At 43.2% G+C, this 27,042-nt stretch overlaps 1 protein-coding gene across 4 annotated transcripts in view; it reads right to left on the reverse strand.

The window, feature by feature from the left end:
- PRR5L (proline rich 5 like) overlaps positions 1–27,042 on the reverse strand; it is a 50,833-nt gene that overhangs the window by 13,536 nt on the left and 10,255 nt on the right. The window contains exons 2-7 of one of the 4 annotated variants that reach the window (XM_075094336.1): positions 24,745–25,018; positions 23,274–23,354; positions 19,705–19,753; positions 7,545–7,602; positions 4,429–4,520; positions 926–1,066 (exon numbers count right to left, since the gene is read on the reverse strand). In XM_075094336.1, coding sequence (XP_074950437.1) covers positions 926–1,066; positions 4,429–4,520; positions 7,545–7,602; positions 19,705–19,753; positions 23,274–23,354; positions 24,745–24,914 — 591 coding nt within the window. In that variant the 5' untranslated portion in view covers positions 24,915–25,018. Of the gene's footprint in view, positions 1–925; positions 1,067–4,428; positions 4,521–7,544; positions 7,603–19,704; positions 19,754–23,273; positions 23,355–24,744; positions 25,121–27,042 lie in introns of all 4 variants that reach the window. The other 3 variants (XM_075094337.1, XM_075094338.1, XM_075094339.1) reach the window with 3 other exon arrangements.

Below are 27,042 nucleotides of genomic sequence, written 5' to 3' on the forward strand. Positions count from 1 at the left end.
TCTTTATTAAAATATTTCAGGGAGATCAAACTAGCACTTTAGTATCTCCTACTATTACAGTCTGGGTCACTGGGAACATCAGAACAGTGAGAACTCGTATAGAACTCGTATATCGTTGGAACTCTTACCAACTTAGCTACTTAGGAATTTTGATTGTACTTCTGAAAGTTTCATTCCATGCCACTCACTATTATAAGGTATATTGATGAAGAAATAAAAGTGAGGGGAACCCAAACAACCACCTGTGATGTGGTATTTTGCAGGACTGTCAGGTTGGGCAATATAAAAAGATAAAACAGCTGGTATAATTGGCTGTATTTGGCATGCTTGGAAAATATTCTCTTGAGGTCTGGATAAACAGAATAGTCCTCACAGAAGATCTGGGTTTCTTGGGAAAGGCCTTTGCAAGATATATAGCATTTTGCCTGAAAAAGCAGTATTCAAAGTAAATACTTCAAATATAAGAGGCATTCCTCCTCTCATGGGCGCTACTCAGCATCCCAGCCAACAGCTACAGCTCGTTCATATTCCACAATCTGCTGTGATGGATACGCAACCTGTCATTGCAAAGCTGAGAAACCAGGAGAACTAGAGCGCAAAGAGGCATTCAGAGAAGCTGGGAGATTAAAATTTACGTGAAAAGAGTCCTGAGACTCGTTCCTAGCTGGGGATGAGAGGTAACAAGAAAAATACAAACACCAAAGAGCAGAACCTGGCCCTTTCACGGCAACATCCTTACCTGTTCCTGGGAAAGCTCAGGACATTCAAATTCAGCTCCCATTTCTACGTTTACCACTCCCAAATAAGCACACATCACTTCCCCTTCATCATACCCTCTTCCCTCCTCACTCTCCTTTCCAGGGTTTGTTCAATGAGGTTGAGATAGCCAAGTGGAGTCAGACGAAGAAGAGCAGAGGCTCCCCACCTGCAGAATTAACAGCATCTGGATAATGGAAGCTGGGAGCTTTGTCTGGACCAGAGGAAGAATTTCTTCCAACTTTACTTTTAGCAAGACCAAGTCTCTGAAGCCAAGAAGAGCAATCTGACGGATAGTCAACTCCTGACCCTAAAAACCACAGAAGGCAAAATCCAAAAGTTGGTAAAGGGACATGTGAGCATCACAACGACACATGTACGCACAGTGACAGAAAGGTCTATCCTGCCCGTTGCTGCTGTGGCAAAGCACCCCCAGCTGCTCAGGTTGAGGATTCATGGTACTCTTTGGTCACTTCCCTGTTGGTTTCTGTCCCACAAAAATGATGACATGAGTAACACCTCATCTGAGGTGCCACTAGCTTTAGAGTGAAGCCAAAACTGGGCCTATATTTCACCAAAAGACTATGCATTCATGAAAATCAACTGCCATAAAATTTGGTCACAAACATCCAAAGCCCAGGATAGACGCAGCTTGTGCTTTTGCCACTCATAGCTGAGAAGCCAAAGAAAGTTTGGTAGGGAAAGAGGTTGGTACAGAATATTCCTTAACTAAGCCTACCTCTGGTCTGTGTTGGATCCTCTTTTTGCTCAACATCTGCACTTTAGGCCTTGCTGATATGACAATAATCCACAATTCAGTCCATTACAGATTTTAGGATTTAAACTAGAGCAAAGCTAGTGAGGCTGCTAGTACCAAACGCCATTTTAAAAAGCAACAGCTTGATTTCCACCACAAGGCGCTCCATGTCCGCCCAGTTACTTTTTTACATCAACAGCACAAGTGAGCAGACTTAACAGATGAAGATGTTGTAATATTTCTCAGCACATGTAAATACAGTTGGACTCCATTTGGAATCCTGGTGTTGCTGCCTTTCCCTCTGCTATAGTTAACGTCCACACGAGTTTCTCTTGCCCCACTGCAGCTTAACAGCAAAAATCTTCCTCCCAGCCCTGCCCAGCACATTCCAGCCTGAAGAGTTTCCCTTGTTCTTCCCAGCACGTTAATCTCTGCCCCAGGGTCTGTTTGGGAACCATTTTATGGTCTCCATAACACGCTCAACATGGCAAATATTTAGCTGGAAGGAATTAACAGCAGTTAATCATTAATTAATAATAGGTTTAATGTCATAATTCACAGCATCATCAATATGTAAATACAAATTAAAGCCAGTAGGCTGGAGGGCAGCTTGGCCATAATGAAAACACTTTGCTGTTTTAAACCATCGCTGCGTGTTTAGAAACATGGAGGTGTAAAAAAGACCAGTACATATCTCTGAACTGTATTTCAGCAGTTGCACATTTTTTATATATATCATGCAGTTTAGTCCCATTAACTTCATACCCCATTTCAAAATGCAAATATTTGGCGTGCCAAACAAAACAAGATTTGCTATTCTTTTTCCACACCAAGTAGTTACATCAACAGCTGCAACTATACAAAAGCCAGTGACCTGTTTACATAGTTTCCCTCTGTACAGCAATTTAACCAACTTGGCTGCTTAAAGGTCATATTTCTGCAACAGCTATTAGCCTCGGGTTTAAACTGAGCTGAGATAGGAAGTTACTTCTAGTTACTACCTTCAGAAACATACGCTCACACATTTGGCTGGCTGACTTTCATTCTGACTGAATGGGCAGTTGCTGGGACCAGAGGAGAGCACAACTAAATAATCATGGTGACATTTGCAGCAAAGGATGGGGAACCAACAACAAATTGACTTTCCCATCTACCAGAGTAGCACATGAAGAACTGTGACTTGGGGAAAGAGATTTGCTGGACGAACTCTCTTCCCATGTGGTGTGGTGCACACCATATAAATAGGTACATACAGTTCCCTGACTGTGGGAAGAGCCCAGTCTTGTTATTAGGGCACTGGCCTGGGATTAGAGCAATTTCTTATTTCTTGCTGCACCGGCAACTCTTTCTGTTGTAGCCTAGGGCAGCTTACTCAGAGTAATATTCTTGTATGTACTTAGGCGGTTTAAATCCATACATTTGTGTAGGTCTCAGGTACCTACAAAGCTTTAAATATGCTGTCTGTTACCTTTCAGTTCCTCATCCATAAAATGGGAATACTTCCCTAACTTCACAGCTTCTATGAAATATTTTTCAGTGGCTCAGATATTGTGACAAATACAGTAAGAAAGTTAGGCTTTCAAAGAATCTCAACATCCCATAGTCATGCTTTCACCACTACCACCAAGTTACTTCCAAAAGCTGCGCCCACTGTGCAGTAACTTTTGTTCAGTTTCTCATTAGAGACATTTAATAGCAGGGGAGTAGATTTTTCTGATAAGTGGCAGAATTATTAGCATCAGTGGGTATGACACACAGTTAGCTCAGTTGCTCTACAGTGCACAGAGAGCTGCAGTCCAGACAAACCCCTGCTTACATACATTAGGTCACTCCCTGACTGAGAATTAGTTGCAAAAGGAGAGAAAGGGAGGATATTAAAATTGCAGTTTTACCTGCCAAACACCTACCTTTAAGCATCTGTAGCAAGGAAAGAATAAAAATAAACACAGTAGAAAGGTTAGTGTCTGTCTTTACAGAAGTCCTTTCTCTTTTAGGAAATGCCAGCTTTAATAGGATTAGAGGAAAAGGGCAACCTTTGAGATTTACCTGCTGCCTTTCAAACAATACAAGGGAAAAATAATTTTAAAAGGCTCTGGAAAGTATGCCTTGTGGAAGGGGCAAAAGTCAAGAGGAGGAGGCTAGCATTTCCAAGAACATCAGTTTCCTCATGAAGTACAGTCTTCTTTTCCTATGATGGAAGAGAAGATCAAAATAGGCTGGGGAGGTAATTAGACTGCTCATATGGAAACCCTGCATAACTACATTAAAAAAATGATACAGCTCAACAATTCTGATGGGGTACTCAGCTTTCAACATACCCGGTGTAAACAGGCCTTGTATAGAGTTGTTCATTCATCCTCTATCCATAGATTTACTTATCCCCTTATCAAAGCTTAAAAAAACCCAACAGAAGATTTTCCAAAGGCTCAACTGGGACATAAGCCCTCCAAAAGTAGTTAGGGCAAGTTGAAGGCATTTGGTCCTGATCTAGTCTTCAGGTTTGTCCCTCTGAAGACAAGTTATCAGTGTTGTCATCTGCACCAACAGAGTCCCAGGTATTTAGAAATGGAAGAATTAGAAATACAAATGGCCCAGAGCTTCAGTCTACACAAGGTGTGGTCCATAGTTTCAGTGTTCAAGCTTAGCTAAGAGCAGACAGAGGGTAGACAAATGGGAATAAATTCAGCCCAAAACACTGTGCTTGCCCAGTAGATTTTAGCAATCCCTCTTACACAGTTCATGCTGACTGGGGCAAACTCTACGTCCTCCCAGATTTAGTTTAAAGGTTTTGAGACCTGTTTAGCCACTGGCCAAACAGTGCTGCGGAAACAGAAGAGAAGTTTCCGTGTGCCGTTAGCAGATATTGCCGTTGTATTGCCTCCCCTGACTGAAGAATGAATTGTAATGAGGATTACCTGGACCGGGTAAAATATTGCCTGGAGTGTAGGAAGAGTCTCTGTAAAATAGTGATCCCAGATTTCAGACAGGACATCAATGCGATCCTCACCTATGAAAACAGAGATTGGGAGCAAGAGTTTTAGAGACAGGGACACTAAATGAAGTTGGATTTTCCCACTACTCTCCAATTCCCCAAATAAGAGATACAAACCCACCCTTCACATTCATTTTCCATCCAAAGCTGGACATAACTCAGCTAAGCTTCACCTTAACTGACAGAGACACAAGGCTGTGACCATAGATTGCTCTGTCACTTACTGCAAAGACGACAGCTCTGTGCAAAACGCGAGACCAATTCCAACAAAAGAGTGAAGCCCCTTTTCAACCAGAGGCTTTAACTCCACAGCAAAGGATTGTGCAGTCTCACAGTTCACAGTTAGCATGCTCGACTAGTGTGGGAGCACAGCCGCACATGAGCAGCCGAATCCGAAAACCAGCAGGTCCCAGCCAACATCAGCTGTTCTGCAGCAGCTCAGGCAGGGAGAGCATGTAAAAGAGCTGAGCCCTCTCCAGCAACCCCCCACTCCCAAGCACAGACACAGTCTGGACCCTGAGAAGCCACAAAGCTAGAGCTCTTCTCAAATGTGGCACTTGGGAAAGTTCCTAAATGAAATCCACTTGTGGCCACCCCTCATATGACTCGGACTCAAACAAATATCCCCAAATGTAAGTGAGTATTTAAAATGAAGGCAGACTAAGTTATGCAATTTGTGATTCCCATAACAGGAATACAACTGTGGTCAAAAGCCTGTTATTAACAAAAAAATGCTTTACTGAACATAATCATTTGAATAGACATTCTAAATTATGCTCATAGACTTGACTTACAGACCTGTGTGTTCCTCAGCATTTGGGCCCAAAGCCTCTAAGTTTTTTAGAAGATTTTTCCCATCCCAAAGGTCAAAGGTTTGCAATGTTTTTTCAAGTTTTAGATATATTCCTCAGAAATTTCAGGTGCAAATACAGACCCAGTTTTAGTAACACAAGTTTCTGACAAAAGTGTTTTCCAGGATACCTTCCACGGAGCCTCAGCTGGAGCTCACAAGCAGTCAAGACTCAAGGAACAGTAATGGAAGGCAGCTGCTTGAGACAGTTTTGAAGGCTTAGCCTCAATGTGACTAAAGGCCCTACACGAGGAACTGGAACACATGTAAAATTGCAACTCAAAGGAGCTTTATCACTGTGTACTGAAGGGCTTTCCCCATCTGGAGACTTCCACATGGGCTTTCACTGTGTTTTTTGCCCATAGGCTGTGCTGCTTAGGACAAGGCCAGAGAGCAGAAAGCCAGCAGGACCAGACCCTGCAGATGCTTCCTTTTGAGCAGAGAGCCCACCAACAACTGTAGGAGGGTTTAGAGAGAGGCTTTATCGTGTCTGGTATGACACCGGCTTCAAAACTGGAACTGCAGGCAGACGAGCACCTACCTAACACCCTCATAACAGCTACCCATTACCAGAAACTCCTAACTGTAACTGAAAAAGACAAGAAGAAACAGACTAATTGAATGTTTAAAATTTTCCCTCCTCTGCCTCCTCCCCAGGACTGCAACGCTTCAGTGTGTGGAGCCAGAATGAAATGTCATAGATCAATTCTCCTTCTGAAGGGGAAGGGGGAATGGTTTGTTTCTTCAAAAAGGCATTGAAAGATATTCTGACAGACTGTGCGAAGAAAAATCACATTAAAATAAGAGGCTGTGATTTGAAAAACAGACATAGTAAAACACTGCCATGCCCTGCAGCAGGAACATTATTCCATCTCTGGAATACTGGGACAGTAGAAATTTTCCAGGAAGATAGAGCTAACTGAGAAACGTGTACAAGAAGTTCTTGTTGCTGTGACCACAAGACCTGCAACAAGTCTACACATTATGAAAGAAAGGTGCCCATAAGTCACTTTCTGCAGAGATGCCAGCCTGCACAGGCAAAGTGGCTCCAGTGTCACAGCTGGGCAGCTCTCAGCTTATTACAGACTGGAACTCAATTTTCATAATGCTGAAACACATATTGGAATAGTTTTGTATGAATACAGGAAACAAAACCAATGATAAGCTGCACAGCACTCGTTCTGAAGAGCTGGCAGCAGCAGGGCAGGTACTCACATTTGGGAAAATGCATGAGTCTGCCTTTTTTCCTCCCTTACAGGGCCAGCGCTGAAAAAGCAGGCACCAAGCAGGAGGCTGGCAACTGCACAGCTCCTTCAGGGTCCTATTCCTACAGCCTGCTGACTGGGTGGAAAAGTGACTTGGTGAAAAACAGTGCAGAGGAATCCAACACCAACAATGATGCGAGATTGTGTCTATTGGCATTTAACGACCCAGATACAGCAGGTTGGTGACTAGCAAGGGATCTTCTCTACAAGCTACAAAACTGGGTCAAATCAAACAGCAGCCTAGTTTTGAATAAAGACGTGTGCTCTAGATAGCTCGCTCTGCTTGAGCAAGCTGTTAATAAATGTGACTAACTCCCCACACATCCAACACTGAGTCGCTGCGTCACGCTGGCCTTCGTCCACAGGCTCTGTGGTAGCAAGCGTCTGTACCCCATGGTTTGAGCAGAACTTCATGTGTGATCAACTTCTTTCCTGAAGGATTTCATTCCCACCCAAGTGACTGCTTTTACTTTAAATTTACACAAACCTTTTCTTTAAATTTACACAAAGCCTATTAGTTTAGCTCTCAAAAGCATGATACAGTAACCAAAATCTTGCTTAAGTGGAGCTGCAAATCACATGGGGAAATAAAAGGCAGAAGGCAGCTCTCAGCAGTTTTGCAACAGGATCCATGTCCAGCCCAGAACAGCTTTGAGCCCAGGTTCAACTGCTACACAAGACCCAGACTCCTGCTCTCCCAATGAAGAAGTGGCTGGTGGGAGTGCTGCAGCTACATGGCTATTCAAACAGCCCGCCATCCCTTAAGCCTCGCCGATGCAACCTGGCTCCCGAGAGGTTGTGTGACACCCTAACCCTAAGACAGTACCAGCAAGGGCTGTACGCTTTCCAGGAATGCAAATCATCTTGTGTGACCTAACATCAAAGCCCAACTCCCTTCCAAAAGGGGTTTCTTGCTATACTTGCCTTCACAGAGCTTAACCTTCTCCTCTATAAACAGCAATCCTTTCGCAAGGAGCTGGTTCTGCCAAGAGAGAAAAGAGAGACACATGCATTTGCCTTTTCGGAGATTTAAAATAAACATGGAAGAATAATATTTTTTTTAGATGTTATCCACTTTGCATGCAGTTATCTAAAGATTAGTCATATCATGGTACTTTCTCCCGGCACTGCCACCAGACCTGGTGTCACTGTGAGTGCTGAACATTCATTAACCCTATCTTCTTCAGCCAGATATAAGAACACAACAGACACAGCAGAGAGTCGAGACACTTGCCAGAAGTGGGAAGGAAGGACCTGTCCCAGGTCACAGGGAAAAAGTGAAGAAAATAAAACGGTTCTTAACATAAGAGCGCAGCCACATAAGCTATACCTTAGCCATATGGTGGAGGTAATCAAAGGGCCAAATGCTACCAAAACATTCCACTCCCTTCTTCCTTTGCACTAGCTCAGTGCTTGCCTGACTGCACAGTAAGCCAGTTCAGATCACTAACCCTTACTTCTCTGTGCCCACCTGTCCTTCTTCTATGAGGCTATCTTTTTTGCTATATTGAGCAGTTGGATCATCTCAATATGCAGTCTCAAGCTGCAGAAGAAGCGGCAGGACCTAGTCTTTCTAGATAAAATTAACTATTATGGGCCAGGCAGATCAAGACATTGATGTGCCTGTTTGCAATTCAGGACACCTAAATATCTGGTAAGTTTTTTGTTCCCATTTCCCCAAACATAAAAATGGTGCAAAAACACCACCTACCTTTTTGTTCTCCCAACAGCACTAGGAAAACCAGTTATTCTGAAAAGCTTTGAGAATCCCAGATAAAGGAGCAGCTATCACCACATAACACGCTATTACTGCACCCTAAAAGGTTCAGTCCTACCACAGAGATCATGTTGATAGGGAATAAAGCCTTCTGTCCCACTGAAAGGATTCAATATCAGGGTAGTGCACAATATTCAGAGACTTCTCTCTCTCAAGGTCATCTCCAGCTTTTGTTTTTAACAGGTAACTGGGTCAAAGTTGCACCTTTCAAGCTTCCATCAGCTGAGGAGGAAGGCACCTCATCTGAAGTGGCTCATCTGAATCTGACCAAAAAAAGCATCTTTTTTCACTCCCAATGGACACTGCCGGTACACTGCTGCCTGGACGCCACCATGGCCCCCTGAAGAGCTACCATACCACACACCTGCCCTTGCGCTGCTGCTCCGGACGATAGCCCTGCCTCCTGTAACCATATACCAGGCTGGCTCGTTCATGACACACACAAGCAGGTAACCATGTAAGCTACCCCAAGCAAAGAAAGCAGCACACCTCTGCATCCTCCCTACAACAGGAAGCAGTACTAATCTGGGGTACTGTTGAAGGGAATAAAAAGAAGGAAATATTGCTCTGACATTCTTCGCTTATACTTGAACTTCGTTTTCCAGAACAAAAGAAAAACTTGCCACTCGAGAGTCCTACTTGTTAGCATCAGACATCATTGAAACGTGTAGAAAAGGAAGGACTCTTCCTTAAGTAGTATCTAATCAAACAGACTCCATAAGTCTTTTGCAAGTAGGTTGAGGCTGAGGGACTGAAGAGACCACCATATATCCTATCAATAAGGAAACATCTCTGGATGCATTGTCCTGGTGGAGAATTTATATTCCAAAAGACGTCAGGTAGGAAAATACTGAAATTAATAAAATCAGGGTCTGAATTCAAGAAACTCCTTTTGCTTTGGAATCTCACTTTATGCAAGGTAAGCTCTGAGACCCTTTGGGGCTGGGAGGCACTGCAATACCAGAGAGAAATTTTTCCATTGGCATCTTTGTCAAGATTTCAGCAAAAGGGCCTGGAAGAAAGAACAAGCCATACAAGCTCACCAGTCACCTCCCATGCTATGGGTAGTAGGAGGAACTTCCATGAAAAAGCTTCATCTTAAGTCAAGATGAGACTGTATGGGCATTGTCTTCTTCATGGTGTGAAAGAAGTGTGGTGGTGTACAACAGAGAGGAAATGGGTACCTTTGCCTGGCTATTGTCCCATCTCGTGGATGCTTCACCCACATTAAAACATTAACTCATGTTTTGCTACAATGGCTTACTTGTCTTAAGTGAGCCAGATGTAAGTACTTTTGAGACACTGCTTTAAAAAAACAAAACCAAAAACCCCAAAATGAAAAAACAAACAAACCAACAAAAAGAAACCCAAAACCTGCATCCCCTAATGTGTATCCAGAGTTCAGTCATGACATAAGGAGGAATGGCCACGCAATTCACCAGTGGTAAGCTCTGTTAGTGGCAATAACAGTTAAATATTGTATAGTGCATACAAGGGAAAAATAATTAATGGTCATGCTTGTAATTAAGGTAACCTGGCCCTGCTAGCAGGTGGCTTTTTTTCAGAATACAACCCAAAAAATATTTAGTATGGTCTTATTCACAGAATAATGTAGCATTTATGTTCCTTTTAAATTATTTACACAACAAAACCAGAGCATTTTAGGAGCGACACATGGGATGACGCTGTATTATTTGAACCACCCATCCAAGTGACAAGGCTTTGACCTTTACTAGTTCTAGCAGGGTGCAAAAGCAATCCTATCCATACAGTACAGTCAAGCTATAAACAAATTTCAACACACTGCTATTAACCCATCCTAGGAATTTCAGTACAGGAATCAGAGCTGACTTCAAGAGTCCTGTTTGCCAAAGGAACATGCTAAAATTGCTATTCTGCACACAGGTTACTCTGCGGAGACAGGAACCCAAAGCATTTTTGCATGTGACCTTCTGAACCCACTCAGTGTTCAAATAACTCCCATTAACTGCAGTTGAAAAGCTGTGGATGCCAACAGGTAAAAAGCTGAGCTCTGACAATACTGCAGTCAGCAAAGCAGCTGCTTCCAGGCCACACACAGTGCACAGCTGCCCAGTTTAGGAGGGTATGCTTTGGTCCTTGCTGACTCCTTCCATGACACTGGTGCCCACCTGGGTTAGCAGGGGTGGAGGAACCTCCAGCAGGACATGCACTGCCAAAGGCCTGGTGACTCATGCCACTTCCATTACCTGTGGTATCTCACATTGCTTACAACAGCTTACTCAGTTTTAGCCAAAAAGTCACACATTTATTCTGAAAAAGGGTGCACTTTCTGCAGTTTTTTGGACTCTGGAATTCCCCCCAATAAAACAATTTAATATTTTTTCCTGCAGAAGCCTATTTTGTGATTTATTCATCATCACCAACATGACAAAGGACTGCCAAAAGAAGCTGCAGGGAGCAAAGGGAACTTGTCAGTGAGAAATTTTTAATGGCTGGGGGGCTTTGTCTAGGGCTCACTCCTCAGTTAGGGTGAGTGTTAAGGTTGAGAGAAAGAGAAAGCCAGAGTTCCCAGCAGAGTGCAGGAGGAACAGGGTTGCCAAAGGATGGGTAAGCTGCAAAGAGAATGTGCCTGGGAGACACTTTTCACCTGGGCAACAACAGCAGCAATAAGCAAGTTGGATAAGTATGTTCACATGATGTAAAAAAGCCACGATGTTTCCAAGTGCTGTTATCACCTAATGGAAGGCAACTCTTTTGCAACAATTCTCCAGCAGTAATATAGGCATTGGATGGAAATATTAAGTTGTTGGGATCTCCATGCAAATTTTAGATTTGTTCAGCAGAAATAAATGACTACACATGGCAGGCTCTGGACAAGAACAAAAAAACCACTTTCCAGGAAAAGGCAAACTGTGAAAAAGGAGGGAGGAAGAAATCTGGAATGGAAAAAATTATGAGGGGGAAAAAAGTGAAATGCACTTACACTGTAAATATTTTACTGCCTGAACAATAAGATGAAGTTTGGAGTGTTATTGCTCTTTAATATGTCCAAATACTTTCAGTTTATTAATAAAGTACTTCAATCCCTTATTTTTTTACCTCAGCTCAAGGTAATTACCTCTCTCATATTGCAAGGAAAATTTACAGCTGGTCTTTAATACTGTGTCATTTTAAACTACTATATAATTAAAAAAAGCATACACACACACACAAGGGTCACTCATTTTCTTGTGTTTCTCAAGAAATATGAATTCCTTCTCTATCTGCGCTAGAACATTAGGTTTCAATTTACACACATTTCCTAGTACTATGGATACAGTTTTCCAGCTACTTTGCTTGTAAGTTAGTATTATTGAAGCTTTCTACTTTCAGAGATTTTTTTTTTATTTTACAGCTATGTCAGCCCCCAAAAATATGCATTTGTACACCTTTATGGGAGGCACAGTTATATCTATTAAAAAGAGATATATTAATCATTACTCTGTACTAAAGAATTTATAATGTTCTTATTAATGTATTATCAGTAATTCCATGTGCTAAATAGATTGCATCATAACATTCTTTAAAAAAAAGCAAAAGCAAAAAGCAAAAGCTTAGCTCCATATAGTTACTGCAGATGTTTCAATTATCCTCTCAAATTTTCCCTTTTTGTTTTAAAAACAAAACAAAACCTAACAACACCCCCCAAAAAAAAAAACCAAAACAACAAACCCCTTCATTTCATTTCTCCCCATCTTAAAAACGTTAAAGAATTTTACTTATCTCTTTTCTGCTAAAGTCACAGGCTTAGAAATGGATTCAGTCTGAACATTGGCCCCTCATATCAAGCCAGACAGGTAAATTTTTGTTTAAAAACCCTACAGAGTTTGCTGAAAAATCAATACAATCTAATAAATGCAGCCACAGCAGGGGTCTATATCAGACCTTGTCTAGATTACAAGTCTCATTTTACTGATTTATCCCTGGATGCCAGAGCCAAGACAGAGGGACAGAGAGAAGAGGAAAAATAAATCTCTCATTTGCAAGCAAGACCAAAGGAAGACTCACACCAAGTGAGCTTGCAGGGTGCATTTATTTGAAAAAGTTTAACTGCCACCTTCTGCCTCCTTGCTACTACAGCTGAACTGTGTGCTTGGGGAGGTAGTTATTCCCTCCCCTTCCCAAATCACCTGGGTGTAGCCCTCACCTTGCTGCTGGGACACCACAGGCTGCTATATGCTCACTGAGGGTGCTGCAAGCCTGCCCTTACTCTCACTACGGTGAAGCATGCACTGCAGAGAAACAAAGCCCCAGGTTAACCCCCGACATGTACGTGCAGTCAAGAAATTTGGAGAGAGATGTTTTGCAGCAGATACAAGTGAGCTTGTGAAATCTCGCAGCTTGAAACCCCACTACTTTTCTCAGTGCAGAAAACCACAATAGCTGTTTCAGGTATAGCACCAAGAAGTGCAGCTAAGAGAAAGGCTTCAAGTAAGTTTTCAAATGCCCTGAGTTTTGGAAGACAGGACCCAAAGCTCCAGAAAAATCACTTTTCAGCGAAGACCCTCCCACAACGTGCCTGTGCTCACTACTCTTGTGAAGTAAGCTGCACTGAAATAATTGGGAATTTAAAAGAAAAAATAAAAATCAGGAAGCAGTCACACACCATGCTGTAAAATGTAGACACTTTCCAGGCAATTCCTTCTTTTTCCTGGTACAGATATTTTCCCCTTCCCCCCACCTATTAGAGAAATTGAGGTGCGTTTCTCCATCCGTACCCAGAGGAGCAATTCCACTTCCCCGATCACAGTAACTGAAGATGGAGGCTGTCCCAGCCGTAACAGCTGGGGCTTCTCTTTCAAATCAGCAGTGCCAGCAGCGACGGGCACATTCTCCCTCCCTCCACCTTGCCAGGAGCTGGTCATCCCCAACTGGGGCCATGGAGGCCCTTCCTGTGCGGGGTCCCGCTACGCTCCAGGCAAAACAGTACCCATCTGACTTTGCCAAAGGCAAATTATGTTGCCTGTCAGGAGCACTCTGCCAGCAGCCTGGCCACGGTGACAGACTCCAGGCAGAACCAACAGGAAGGATTTTGGGGCAATAGCCCTGCCACTAGCACGCCTTGCTCTACTGTGGGTGGTAGATTCAAGCAGAAGGGTGGCAAACAGCAGCTAAGTAGTTTTGGCAGCAGTTCCACAGAAAACATCAAGGAGGCTCAAGCCATCACAGGTGACTTCACACCTTGTCTGAAAGCCACGTCTCTGCAGAGCAGCGAGGCACAAAAAAATTCTCCTGCTAATCAAAAAATATTACTATTTCCCAATAAGCCACTACTCTTGGGGGGTAAAAAACATTTATATGAACATCCATTTAATTATGGACAAATTTTGTTTTCCTTTCATGTCTCCAAGCCAAACATGGCCAGTATGCCTTTAAAAAGCCATGTTAAAATTGAGAAATTAATACTAGTTCATGAGACAGAAACATAAGCTGCGAACAGGAGTAAACTGATTCAGAGCAAACTCAAAATAATTGACCCTATTTTGCTGGGTGAAAAAAAAAATCAATTTTTCTTCTACATATTACAGTATTTCTTAAATACAGCCCCCTCTTCTAGCCAACTGAGGTTTTGTGTTCTAGTGTTAAACCACATTTTACAGGCTCTACGAGTGCATAACCACTGCTTCTTGGATAATCTGATGTTAATTTGAGGAAAAAAGCATCACCCAAACTTACTTGGCAAGTAATTTTTACAAAGTTATTGCCAGTTGCACACAAATACCTACATACTTCTAGGCAGTGTAGTGCAAGACGCAAATGTGTGAGCTGCAGCATCTCATGCCTGGAGCATCCCCCCATCCTTTTTTTTTTTTCCTCCTTAGAAAGAGAGGAAATAGCAACAGAAGCACAGAGAACATTTCATTCCTACATAGAAAACAAACTGCAAGATAAATATGAAATAACATCCTAAAATGACTCTTCTAGAGGCAGCTTTGTTCCAAACCGATTAAAAAGATAGTCCACTTCAAGAGAGACAGTAAGGCTGGGAAAGTAAGAAGGAGAGCAGACCAGGCAGACTGAGTAGGCAGCACTGCTATGACCTAGACCACAACGCGCCAGCAAGGCTGCAGCTATGGGAAAATCCCGTGGCTGGGCCCCCCAGCTCTGCACCGGCAAGTCACCGCTCCAGGCGGGAGCTCTGCTCAGCCGGGGCATGGCACGCCATCCCACACTACGCTTTCAGCGGTAGCAACCAGGCACCATTGCAAGTGAATCATGCGCATGTACGGAGCTGATGCACACGGGGCCTGAAAGCAGGCGTCCCTGCTGCCGCTGCCACACAGGACTTGGTCCTCTGCTCGCTCACAGTAATGGGGCTGATGCCGGCTGACCCCGTCCATGATAACAAAGCTAGGCTGTTGCTATGGAGTCTCTGGAGCTGCTCCGTGAAAGCTCAGTCCTAGAAAGTGCCAAATGAAGCAGAAATAATTATCAGACCTGCATGAACGGAGGTTCCTAGCTAGGAAGGAGAGAAATACAATAATAAAGATCAGTTTGACCCAAAAGAGGATTGCAGACATATGGCTGAGCTCTGCAAATCACACAAGTGTGAATTCTCTCCCCTTGTGCAGTGGCCAAGTTGCTGCAGCCCCTGGCAGCAGACAGCACTTGGCCAGAGAAGAGCTAGCACTGCCTTTATCCAGCAATAACCATCACTCCAATAACCTACACAACTATTTCCTTGCCTTACTGTGAAACATGTAAAAGTAGAAACCTGGCACCAAGGAAAGAAATGTCACACACACCAGGTTTTTCTTTTTGACTAAGCAGGAGAGAGGGAAACATGGCACTTTCAGCTGTTAGCACAGCTTTACAAAGCAGTCTTTCAAAGGAGAGCAAGCATCACAAGAGGTGCTGGATAGGCTGGAGTCCCAGAAAGACATGCAGCAGAGACTTAAGCAAAAGCTTTATGGTGCTACAGTAGAGGAAGGAGTGCATGTTTCCCCCTACCACTGCAGCCGCCTTGCACAGCCAGCTCACCTACACCACAGGAAGGTTCACCAGTCCCACTTCAGACTGCTCTGAAGAGAGAGGACAAAACTCAGTTTTGGCTTGGATCTGGGTTGCCTCGTTGCTGCTGCTTACTTTCGCAGCTATCCATTACCACCTTGTTATTTTGACTTTGCTTGACACCCCAACAACATGGGTGCTTGCACGTTGCGGTTTCTATGGTTTTGCATACAAACAGAAAGCTGGGCCTAATTTTGAGTCAGGACTTGTCACCTCCCACGGCTCTCCACTGCAGCAGGCTGGAAATTATGTAACAGCTTCACTTCTGGTTTTAAGACATCAAAACTTTCATTGGATTAAACGAGGAAATACAGTCCACTTGCCATCTGTCATCCTCCAGCTCTGCCAGTGCAGGCAGTGGATGTCAGGCTGGAGAGGCATCATCTCTGGGCATCTGACTTTCATTCATTTGCAGCCCGTGGGTGCTGGGAGAGGTTACAGTGCCTGGGAAGGGATCAAGTCTCTCCACCCTCGGGGGGAGACGGTTTGGAGTTAATATGCATAAACCGGGCAGTTCTGCTAAAGTGGTTAGCTGTGAAATAACTGGTATTTCCATTTTCCCCCATGAGTTTCAAGATTAACAAGCCCCCAGAGAGTGAAAAGAAACAGTTCATCCTTTCCAAAGGTTTTGTTTCAGGCTGTTTGCAGAATCAGGAAGACGATGCATCAATTTATGAACACGCGCTAGCTTTATATTTCAAAAATTTTCTCCACAACCATGAGGGTCAGACAGCATGAAAACGAAGGGAGCTTACCCGAAAAATCTTACAGCTGCCCCAGAGAAATCCCAAATGGCGATACACCCTGTTCCTCCAAGTCCCAGCCTCTTACCTTCCATGGTCATAGGATTCCTCCCTGTTGAAGTTCAGCTGACCACCAGAGAACTAACCCAACACTGAGAGGAGATGGTGCCCTGCTGGGTTACCAAGCAGAGGGGTGGGTACAAAGTGCCTCTTTTCAGCAGCAGGAAATTATTGGATCAGTTCACGGGCAAAGCCAGTACTGGAAAACCTGGAGCATGAAGCGTTACTTTAAAGCAGATCTGCAGCAGATATGAGAGTCCCGACTAACCTGGCATTTACACCCCGACTCTGATCCAAGAAGCTGGCTTGTATACATAATAGGGTTGCTAAAAAGGCAGATTTATAAACACAAATCTCCTTCAGAATGAAACATCTGAGTTCCCATTGAAACCCTTACAGGAATTAAATTTCTCTTTCAAACACAGAACAGACTCAGTAACTCTGGTATGATGATGGTTTGGTAGCAGAGAAGGACGGCCTAAACCCTATCCATTTCCTAAACGCTATCTGTTTCCTAAACATTCTTTTAGCAACTTCAGGAGCTAGAAAATTGTAATTTGCATGAGTGTGGGTGAAAAGGACTTGCAAGTAATCAAGTCAAGTTGATCACAAAGGTAGATTTGTCTCACTGTAAAAGTGGTTAGAAAGTGGTTAGAAAAACCTCTGTGTGTGTATGCAAAATATACATAATGTAAGAGCTAGAACTTTTAAAACAATGGAAAATGTGATTTTAAAAATTATCTTATGGCTCATATTACAAGTGCTGTGGCATATTTAAGTCAATTTGTCACATCTAAATATTACATAATCCAGTTAGTTGCTCTAATTGCTGCTAGGATATTTAAAACTGCCTGGTTACACATGAGAGCAGATCCTTCATGGTCCATTTCAATCTAAGAGAACAGCAAACTTAGTTCTCAGGACAGCTTTTTAGTGGGCTTTAACAGGTGGAGGCAGAAGTCACTGCCAAACGATGCAATTCCACTCCTCATCGTGGTGACCCACTCCCATCACTCCCCCCCCGCCATGTCAGAGGTGATGAGCACAACAAGTCAAAGGAAGTAGGTAACTTTATTTTTTCTTTCAAGGTTATTTTTCAGCCAAACCAGCAGCCTGATTCAACTCTGCTCATTTTGGTGGCAGCAGTATTGCTGTAAATCAGCTGGCATCAGCAGTGAAACTGAACCCACAGACGGATTAAATAATGTTGTCAGCCCTTCTTTGGCACATGAATAGTCCTTCCCCGCTCCACGGCCCGAGGTTTTTTGAGTAAAGACATTCAGGAGGGAGTGGTAACTTATCACTGCCACATGCTGTCAGCCTAGAATCTGAAATAAGTCTGCATCTTTGCTCACAGCGGGGGAAAAAGCTCATTTCCTAGAATAGCCTTTATCTCACAGTTTGTCTCATGGCTTGCCAATGAAGCCACCAAGAGTTTTACTTCAGGCTAAGTCTGACAGATGCCAAGTCACTCCTCTCAACACTCAGCAAAAATAAAACCATCCCAGAAATTAAATTTGAGTCCCAGTGGTTTCAGCGGGAGTACAGCAGCTGCAGGTTAACCATATATAGGCTGAGGTATTTGCACAAGTGTGAACAGACTGACAGCAAAAACACACTCAGAGGTGCGCGCAGCCAAGCCCTTGCACTGCGCTCTCCCCGAGGCAAAGGCCACAACTCTGTCAGCAGGACTGCAGCGCTAAGTACCTGCATCGCGACCGTGGCCTGTGGCTGAAGACCTGCCATTAGGGTGAAGGAGCAGTTTTTGCTCCTGCTTTTGCAGAAAACATTGCTGGTGATCAGATCCTCCTCCAGGACAAGATCAGATGCCCTCAGCCTGCTAAGAGGGATGCAACACAGTTATCCAGCCTCCAGCAGTGAGCAGGCTATAATCTAAACAGTCTCTTCCGTTGTCAGCTCTACTTCTAAGAGATCTAAGGAGTCTCAGCTAATGCCACTAGCCCCGGCACGACTATGACAGGCTTGAGGTTTACAGTCTGGAGGAAGAGAACAACACATCCAAACCCCAGCGCTGGGAGCCATCCAGTTAGTTGCTCTAATTGCTGCTAGGAGCCTGGGTCCCCATGGCTCCTCTTGCACAGCGACACGATGCAGCTGTGTCTTACTCAGCGCTGGAACCCACCGAGGCCTCTTTCAGTACCCTCTGAATTTTCAAAACCAGATAACAGTCATACATCAGCACCTCACATCCCTTGAGACCATGCTCAATTCAGGCTTACGGGTGCATGAAGTTGCCTCTGGACACCTTCTGTTTATTCCAGCCTTGCACACCATGCCTAACGCTGTAGTGCCTGGGTACCTGATCAAGACCTTTCAAAATTCAATTCACCACATATATTTAGTCACAAACTTTCATTTGCCTGTTTTTAAATGGCAGAAGCAGTAGCAGATTTCCACTTAAGGCAGGCATTTTGCAGTACAGGTTCACAGCCTCTCCACCAGGCTGCCACCAGACCCCTGCTCACAGTCCAGGAAACGTTCTGTCATTCGACGCCAGCAGCCACCTCTTTCCAGTAAATGACTTGTGCAGATAGGGTCTAAAAGAAGTGAAACATAACTGCCCTAGGGGCAGGAGTTTGCTTTTCACTTTATAGCACAGCGGGGGGGATTTTTTTAAGTCATGTAATCTAATACTGATAGGAAACAATACTAGTCTTTTTCCCCTTTCTAAGCACAGTACGCAGCAGCATCACCCACTTTAGAAAGTACTGAAATTTTCTCTCTCCCTCTCTTACTCCAAGGGAAGAAAACACTTTTGTTTTCAGCACTCTCCTTTTTTTAATCAACACTACACTGAACAACTTACAACACTGAAAGCCATCAGCGCTCTCTCAAAACCATCCAACACACTTTCATGTGGTTACATTTGAACCTCTGTCTATCCGGACAGTATCAGTGAAAGGCAATAACACTTATCCACAGTTGTGATTGGTCAGGTCTTCCCTCATCCTTCATCTTTCGCTTTTTCTCAGGTTGCATTTATATTTGTGGGACTAAAAGGCAAACAGTACCCAGGTTGATTTCCTGCTGATAGGGACTTCCTTCTCTGCCCCCCCGTCCCCATACCAGTCAGCCGTTATCTTTTTTCTTCCCCTTTGCTGGCCCCTGTTGCAGAAAATCTACTCCTGAATTCTCTATACTAGAGAATTAGAGTGAAAAAAATGATTAAACTCTTCAAGTGAATTCCTTCTTGACCTTGGCAGGCTGTTAGCAGCCTTCCTTAAGCACAAAGGAAGATTATCCTTAATTTAGTACATACACCCATAAATATAATTACTCCCAAGGCTATATGGTCCAACTTAAAAAAGTCCAGAACCTCCATCATCTTCCGTAGCAAAACAAAAATGAAATTTGTAGGCTATGTGCATGTAAAAGGGGATCCTAATTTTTTTATAGGCTAAAGAGCTGAAGAGAGCAAACCTCAAAAGAAAGCAAGCAAATCATGTAATACCTGAAAGTAATCTGTGATGAAGGATCCAAGTTCACTCTTCAGCAGCCGTCTGTAGACAGAAGGAATGCAGCCATGAAGTAACAGCCATTGCTGGTCATTTCTTACACATATATCTGCACTTCACTACCAGTCATACCAAACATACATGAGTATACGTGAATGTGTCATTTTGGCTGCAGTTATTAGATTTCTTTTACATTTAAATATATATTCTACAAATGCCCACAAAGAGTATTCTCAAATTATGAAGGAATGAAACAGTTTTCCTGAAGTCTTCTATTTATAAGCCATACACCTAGAACAAGCAAAGGAAAAAAAAACAAAAAACCCACAAACCATTTACCCCACTGAATGCCCAGAAAGTCAGAAAGTTGGGAAGATGATTTAAAGTTATTTAGTTTTAAATTCATCATTTTTTCTGCCTTTTGTTTAAACAAAGATGCCTTTCATTTAACTGAAAATAGCATATCTCCCTAATGCTGTACTTCCTTTTTTCTTGGAAGTAGAAGGTGGGAGGATAAGGAGAGGAGCAACGAAGTAAACACAGAAGCAGAAGCTGTGGCTTCCCCATGACTACTGCATTTAAAGGAAAAAAAAAAAAAAAAGGCATATTTTTCAAGAAATAAATTCTAGAAATTTAACAAGAGGCGTTTTAAATACATGCAGACAGAAGCTACTCTAAACAAATATTTCTGATTAAGTCTGTGGGATTTTAAATCAGGATGTGATAAAAGTTTAACACTCTAATACATATCTGTATTTCAAAGCACCAGTATAAAAATCAGGATTGTTTTACATCAGGAAAAGCACCAGGGGAACAAAAAAAAAAAACCAAACCACCACTAAAAGTTCAGAGCATTTGCACTTTCAGTGGCTGTGAGCATAAATCCTGTAGCAGTAAATTCTGCAGCAGTAAATTCTGCCTAAAATTTAAAAAGCACCCAACACTTTCTACTGCAAAACACTGCATTTTTATGCTGTTTTAAGAGTTTTGCTTTTCACCAATATGAAGTATAATCAAGAGTGCTCAGAAATGGCATTTGAATCAGGGACCATCCAGTTCTCAGGCTGGGTTCTTACTAACGAAGTACACCATTTTTCCCTAATCTTTCATGAAAGTTGATTTTGAAAGCAACGTTCCTCCCTGACTGTTTTGTAACACTTCTACGTTTATTCGCATGCCAACATGCCTTTACTCTTTCTCTCTTAGAGTGGTTATATTCATCCTGCCCATCTCAAAGCACATTTCTATGAGATGGATAAACCAGATAAGTCTTTGGGGGCCCATTTGCCAGAAGCTTTTCCACCAGCTTCAGCAGAACCCAGGGGGCTCTCCACCAGCTGACTGACAGGCCCATGGCAGGACTTCACCTCATGCAGGTAGACCAGCAACCAGAGGCTTGCACCTGAGAGAGAACCCAAGCTGGGGGTCTCCTCTGAATCATGGCCAGGTCACCTCCTCCTTCCTGAAATCCCATCTCGCAGTGGCATTTTTTACATTTCCTCTTACTGTGACAACTGACTGGCAGAGCAGTTAAAAAAAAAAGTTTCCAGTGAGATGATATCAAATCACAGCAAGATAAAAATTTGGTGGCAGCAATCCAGAGCAAAATGTTGCCACTGGCTCATTTCCTGGTCCTGTCATTACTGTCCTAGTTTAAAACTCTCCTGCGTTTCCCATTCCTGTCAAATAACTAAGTGCTGCGGCAGAATCTGTGAGTCTTCTAAAGCACTGCATTTGCTAACTTCCACCAAGGAGCTGAATGGAGAACTACAAACACGGAAAACACACCAGCTCAGCCTAATGGCACACAAGAGTTGGCTGTCCAACAGGTCTGGCTTTTTGCCCAGTGTCAAGCTAGATATTCACCTCGTGCACACAGAGCTAACATTGTGTGGGGAGCTACATCAAAAGTCACAGGTGTCAGGCTGCAGGTGTGCATACAAACATACATGCGGATGCATGTCCTTTGCTCCTCAGATGGACGTTAATGAGCTACTTGAATGTTGAAACAGCCTATTTAGGGAATGACATTTGGAGATGTAACCAATGCTCAGGGCACCTGCAGGAACATTAATCACGTATTTCAAGGTGATTGCTTCCAAGTGCTGTCTGGGAGTGCGCGTCCATGGAAGAGGGCATTTCCCCTCCTACCATCAGCACTGCTTACAAAGCATACACAGTTCACAAAGAATTTCCTGTTCTGCACCCAGCTCTTGACAGTCTAGATCCACTTCAGAAACTCCAGAAGCCTCTGGGGCCAAGCCCAGGCAACACAGCTATCCTGCCTGGTGTAGTGCCTCCCTGCAAGGGTAGGAAGGAGGACCTGCTTGCACTGGGGAGAGAAAGCAGGCTACAGCCACCACGGCAGACAAGTCACAAAACAGAAAGCTGGTCCCCAAGTCGGCCACCAGGCTGTGGGTTAGGGTATTTCCAAAGTCTTATGACTTTTGTTTTTCTTTTCATGTACAGAAATACTCAACCCATGGAGAGTTAAGACTGCTCCAAGTACTTTAACATAACTTGAGGACTTCCGACATGAGCATACTAAAATCCCATTAAAGCATGCAACACTGCCCTCACTCAGCTCTCAAAAGGAATTATGTTAAACTTTCACCTTTGGGACCAGATCAAGTAGGACAGAGTCTCATGCCCTGCAAGCTGCATTTATTTTGAAAGTAGGGGAAGGGGTAGTTTAGGTTGTTACTTAGTACGTGCTTAGACCAAATTGCCATTTGAACCTTGGCGCTCAGGAAAAATGCAATGGGAGGGGGGTGGGGAGCACATAAAAAAGGAGAAGCAGAGACCTATATGACAGCATTCACGATGAATTAATATGGATGTAATGGGAAAGAGAAAGGGAGGAGGAACTACATCCATGAGCTCTGACAATAGTCCTCTTAGCAGCACTTGGAAGCAAGGCAAGAATAAATTGTTCTTTGTTTACTCTACAGTCCCATCCATTGCCAACCAAACTTTCCAAATAATCAGAGTGAAACCACAGATAATCATGAAACCTGCTTAAAAAAAACCAGAGTAATTATATTTTTAATCATCACTAGCATCAGTGTTAGAAAATGTTTGTTAGGCTTCTAGATGTTTTTATCTTTAGGGTTTGTATTTTCAGGTCTTGCTCTGCAATTATCATGTGAAGATTAAGCTTTTAAATGAAATGCTGTGTTTTGCTTTCATTTTAAACACTCCATGGTTCTGAGAAGCTTGAGTTTAAAAAAAGATATATTACTACCATCATTAATGCCCTGGTGATAAAGTGTAAAAAAACAGCCAGAAGAGGTAAACTCCCTAGGAGGGGACAGAATTCTTGTAATCCAAGCCAATACGCATCCCATCCTTGTCAAAGCTACACATCCACACAAGTCAGAGAAACATTGTGCAAGTGCCCCATGCTATTCACTCCACCCAACAGCAAAATAGAATTTAGCCTGAAACCCCAAAGCTGTGCTAAAGTTCGCTTCGATCCCTGCTCCTCCCACCAATATCCTCAAAACCAAGCAACCACCAAACAAGCAGCAACAAAAATCACTTTTCATGCATTTCAGCGACCTACCTGATATTTTCATTGAGGGTGTAAAGTTCATTGTTCTGCAAGCCTCCCCCTTTGAACACATTTATCACTGCTGTTTGAACACTGCCAAAAAAGAAATGAGACAGTACAACATCCATAAACAACAGCCACCGGTATGATTTAACACAGTGCAATGTCAGCTAGCCACCAAAAGCTGAGTGGTTAGAATGGGGTGGGGGAAGGTTAACTGCACTTAGATACTTCCACTCTTTCTCCCCTGGAAATCATCACTTTAATTTGTCTATATCTCTCATGGGAAACAGAGCAGAACCTACCTCAAGTTGTGCCTAGAGTAAGCAAGGGACAGTTGTTACAGTTGTTACACTATTCACAAAAAACAATTTCATACCAGATATATCTTTAACATGACTGTTTAGGGGATCTCTGTTGTGTGCTGCAGGCTAGTTGCTATGAGGAGACATAGATTTTGGGCAATATCTGCCAAACACATAGTATCCCATTATCCAGTGACGTTAGCAGGAACCACCCAACCTGCAGCATCTGGCAGGACCCTGGCTGCGCTTGGAGACGTTCTGCAGCCAGCATCACCTCAGACCCAACTTTAAGCCCTGATAATACTTGTAAGATGCTGTTGGAGGATCTTCTAACTCATACTTTTCTCACCAGCACAGAGGAAGTCATAAAGTGACAGCATACAAGATGGTTTAGCAGGTCTAACAGCTTGCTCTGGCTAACAAGAGGAGGTGTCTTTCCCTTCTGTGGGCCAGTTACAGCATTTGCACACTTCACAGACCTCGGCTCACTAACCTGGCATAAAACTGCAATGTTTTTGCTGGGCTACTTTTGTGCGACATTAGTAAGCTAAGCTAAGTCAGAAAGAGAGAGGGTCCTGCCGAGTGCAGAGCTGGCATAAGGTGGCAGAAGGGAAGGTGGGAACACCTGCTTTTGGTAGCAGCAGACCATTAGATCAGATCAGGACATCTCACTCTTCACCCTACACATCGTTTTTCCAGTTGCCATTGCTGCATGACACGTACTACAGGCAGGATTTGGCTGTCAATAGGAAATGCTGGTAGAAGCCACGAGCTTAGTACTTGTCAGAGGAACTTGGCTGCGGTCAAAGCTTCATAATATGCAAATAAATGCCTGTTGTACATTAAGAAACTGGACTTTATTACAGTACTAGGAACGTGTTTTCCTAAATGGTACTTAAAACATGCAACTGTTTACAAAGAGTAATTTTGTTTTACTTCAAGACAGTACATCTGAACAATGTTGGCCAAAACCAAGACTGAACACTATTAGGTCTAATTTTTTCACCTCCACAGAGGCTTTCAATGCCAGCAAAGCTTGTACATGCCAAAAATTCATGCATGCTTATAAAAAGACAAGCTTAGCCATAAATTATCTGAAGCACAAAGATCAGACACACATGGCCCTTATCATGGGGCTGCTGCAGGGCGAGACCTCAGGTTGGGTGGGTCCTGCTCACCTGTTCCAGGCAGAGTTGGAGCTGAGATGCAGAGCCTGCCGGGCTGCCTGGAACCGTGGCAGGTCACTGAGGACTGGAGAGCTCATGAAGCGAGGTCGAGGCCTTCTGAACGAACCCATCTTGTACAACTGGAGAGCAAAGGATGGAGCTACAGTGAACCCTCCGGTCATAGGGTCAAAAGGAGTGGAGCAGGGCTGTCAGAAAGTGTCTTCTCTTCAAGGTCTAAGCATCAATCTCGGTGATGTCAACGAGTCTTCAAACCTAAGGACTCAGCCTGCAGCAGAAGCAAAGAGTCAGCCTTGGACTAGCAGTTCCCCACAGCGTCAGGTTGTGACAGGGACATGCACTGCAAGATGATGAAGGAATTGAAGCAGTCCTGCAGAGAAGAGAAAGGAAAAGAGCAAGACAGAAGGGAGGGGTAAAAATCTCCTATCCCATTAACAGCAAATTTGGGCAAATCTTCCAGAGTTCTTCAACAGCCGCCTTCTTTCCCATCTTGCCCCTTAAATAATGACCCAACACAGCCAGCCAGAAACATAAGCATGGTCTCTCTTTCCATTTCAGTTAGCAGAGATGCAAGAACAGAGGTGCCTAAACTCTTCTACCAGAGGCACTTTACAAATATCTTTAAATACAGTAAGCCATTCAGCCTATATAAAATATTAGAGACTAGAGAAAGCAGGAGGAAAACAATTGCACCAGAAAGGAACAGAAGATGAACAATGGAAGAAAAGATGAACAAACACAATGCTATTTTTGTTGAGAAGTGTTGTGCAAGGGAATAAACCTGCTTGTTATCAGTCCATTACAAAAAGGATACAATAGGGAACTTCTGCAAAAGAGGTCTGACAACCAGATATTTTGAGAGTAAGCAGGACTTTAATGTTTGTTTTGTTTTCTACAGAATGAGAAGTAATTGCTAGGTCAAATACAAACCACCTGTATTTTCCAATCTGATCATCATCTCCATATAGATGAATATGTAGCCCCAAGTATACCACAGAGATAGAAGTTAGCTTGGATAAAAAACACAAAACAACTTTGGAAAAGCTTCTGTAATTCGAAATCTGCCCACTTCAAACAAATAGAAGCAGTAGATGTAGTTGGCAGTTTGGAGAACGAAGATGTGGGAGAAAGGAGAGAGAAGGGGGGGAAAAAAACAAACAACAAATTCGTGTGACTGAACCGCACACGAACAATGTAAAGCAAAATCTTCTCTTTCCACTATATCTTCAGCATGAGGTGGCAAGAGAGATGATGAGCTAAAGAAATGTTGTGTATCTGCACAGTGCTTCTAATTTGACTAGTGCTCAGCTTCAGGAAACTCTTTCCACTCCCCAAACCATAATTAAATCTTTTACATATAAAAGAACAGATTTCTTCCCACCCGGCCAGCCCCGTTTCACGCTCACTGACTTTGCTGCCCTGCCTCCACATGGCCCTCTCAGATTCTGATCAACCACCATGAAGCCCTTGCAAGCCCTTGCTGTGCCACGGACACCACATGCCAGGCCACCGAGGAAGCTGAAGGAGAAAACACTGAGAAGACACCTAATTTTTTAGGCACTGAAATGTGTGGTACTATCATTCTTGGTGCTATTCATGAAATAAACAGTTGTTATTCCTCCATATGCCAGATTCCCCCACATGCCAGTTTGCCAGATCTTTGTGGAATTGGAACATGGCTACAAGTGTAATTTTTTCCTGTCTTTAGACAACTCCTGGCTGTCTTTAGAGATGACAAAGCCGAGCCAGTCTTTCATGCCATGAGCTTAGCCTTGACTGTCTTTGCTTGAAAAGGCAGCAATCTGTTGATACTGTGGCTGCTCTGTTCTAATATTAAAAAAAAAAAAAAAAATCAAGTCATAACTTTTACACATTAAAAGTAAATGTAAACTAATACAACCAAATCAACAAGGTCTTCTCTGTGCTTTTTGAAATAACAGTTCATTTGACATTGGCCACACATTTTCAATCTGCCAGCAATTTCTCTATTGGCAATTGTAACCACATCAGAAATCAGAGGGAAAAAGCTACAGCATCTTGGAGAGCCAAGGGTTCTTACAATATACCAAAAGGTGTCTGGGAGGCAAAGCATAACGGATGTTTCTGTTGCAAAACAAGTGCTTGTGCCAATGTTTGTCATCTCCAAGTTCCAAAGCTGACAGCGTGAGGAACTGAATGAGTGACAGCTCCCTTCTCCCAGCAGTGGAATAAAATTTTACACAGGGAAAACAGCATATATTTTTCAGAGCTATAAAATGCAATGTAAATGTTACTTTAGATGAGTTGTAGGCA

The sequence above is a fragment of the Phalacrocorax aristotelis genome, chromosome 5, assembly GCF_949628215.1.
Source record: "Phalacrocorax aristotelis chromosome 5, bGulAri2.1, whole genome shotgun sequence".
In the NCBI taxonomy this organism is placed as follows: Eukaryota; Metazoa; Chordata; class Aves; order Suliformes; family Phalacrocoracidae; genus Phalacrocorax; species Phalacrocorax aristotelis.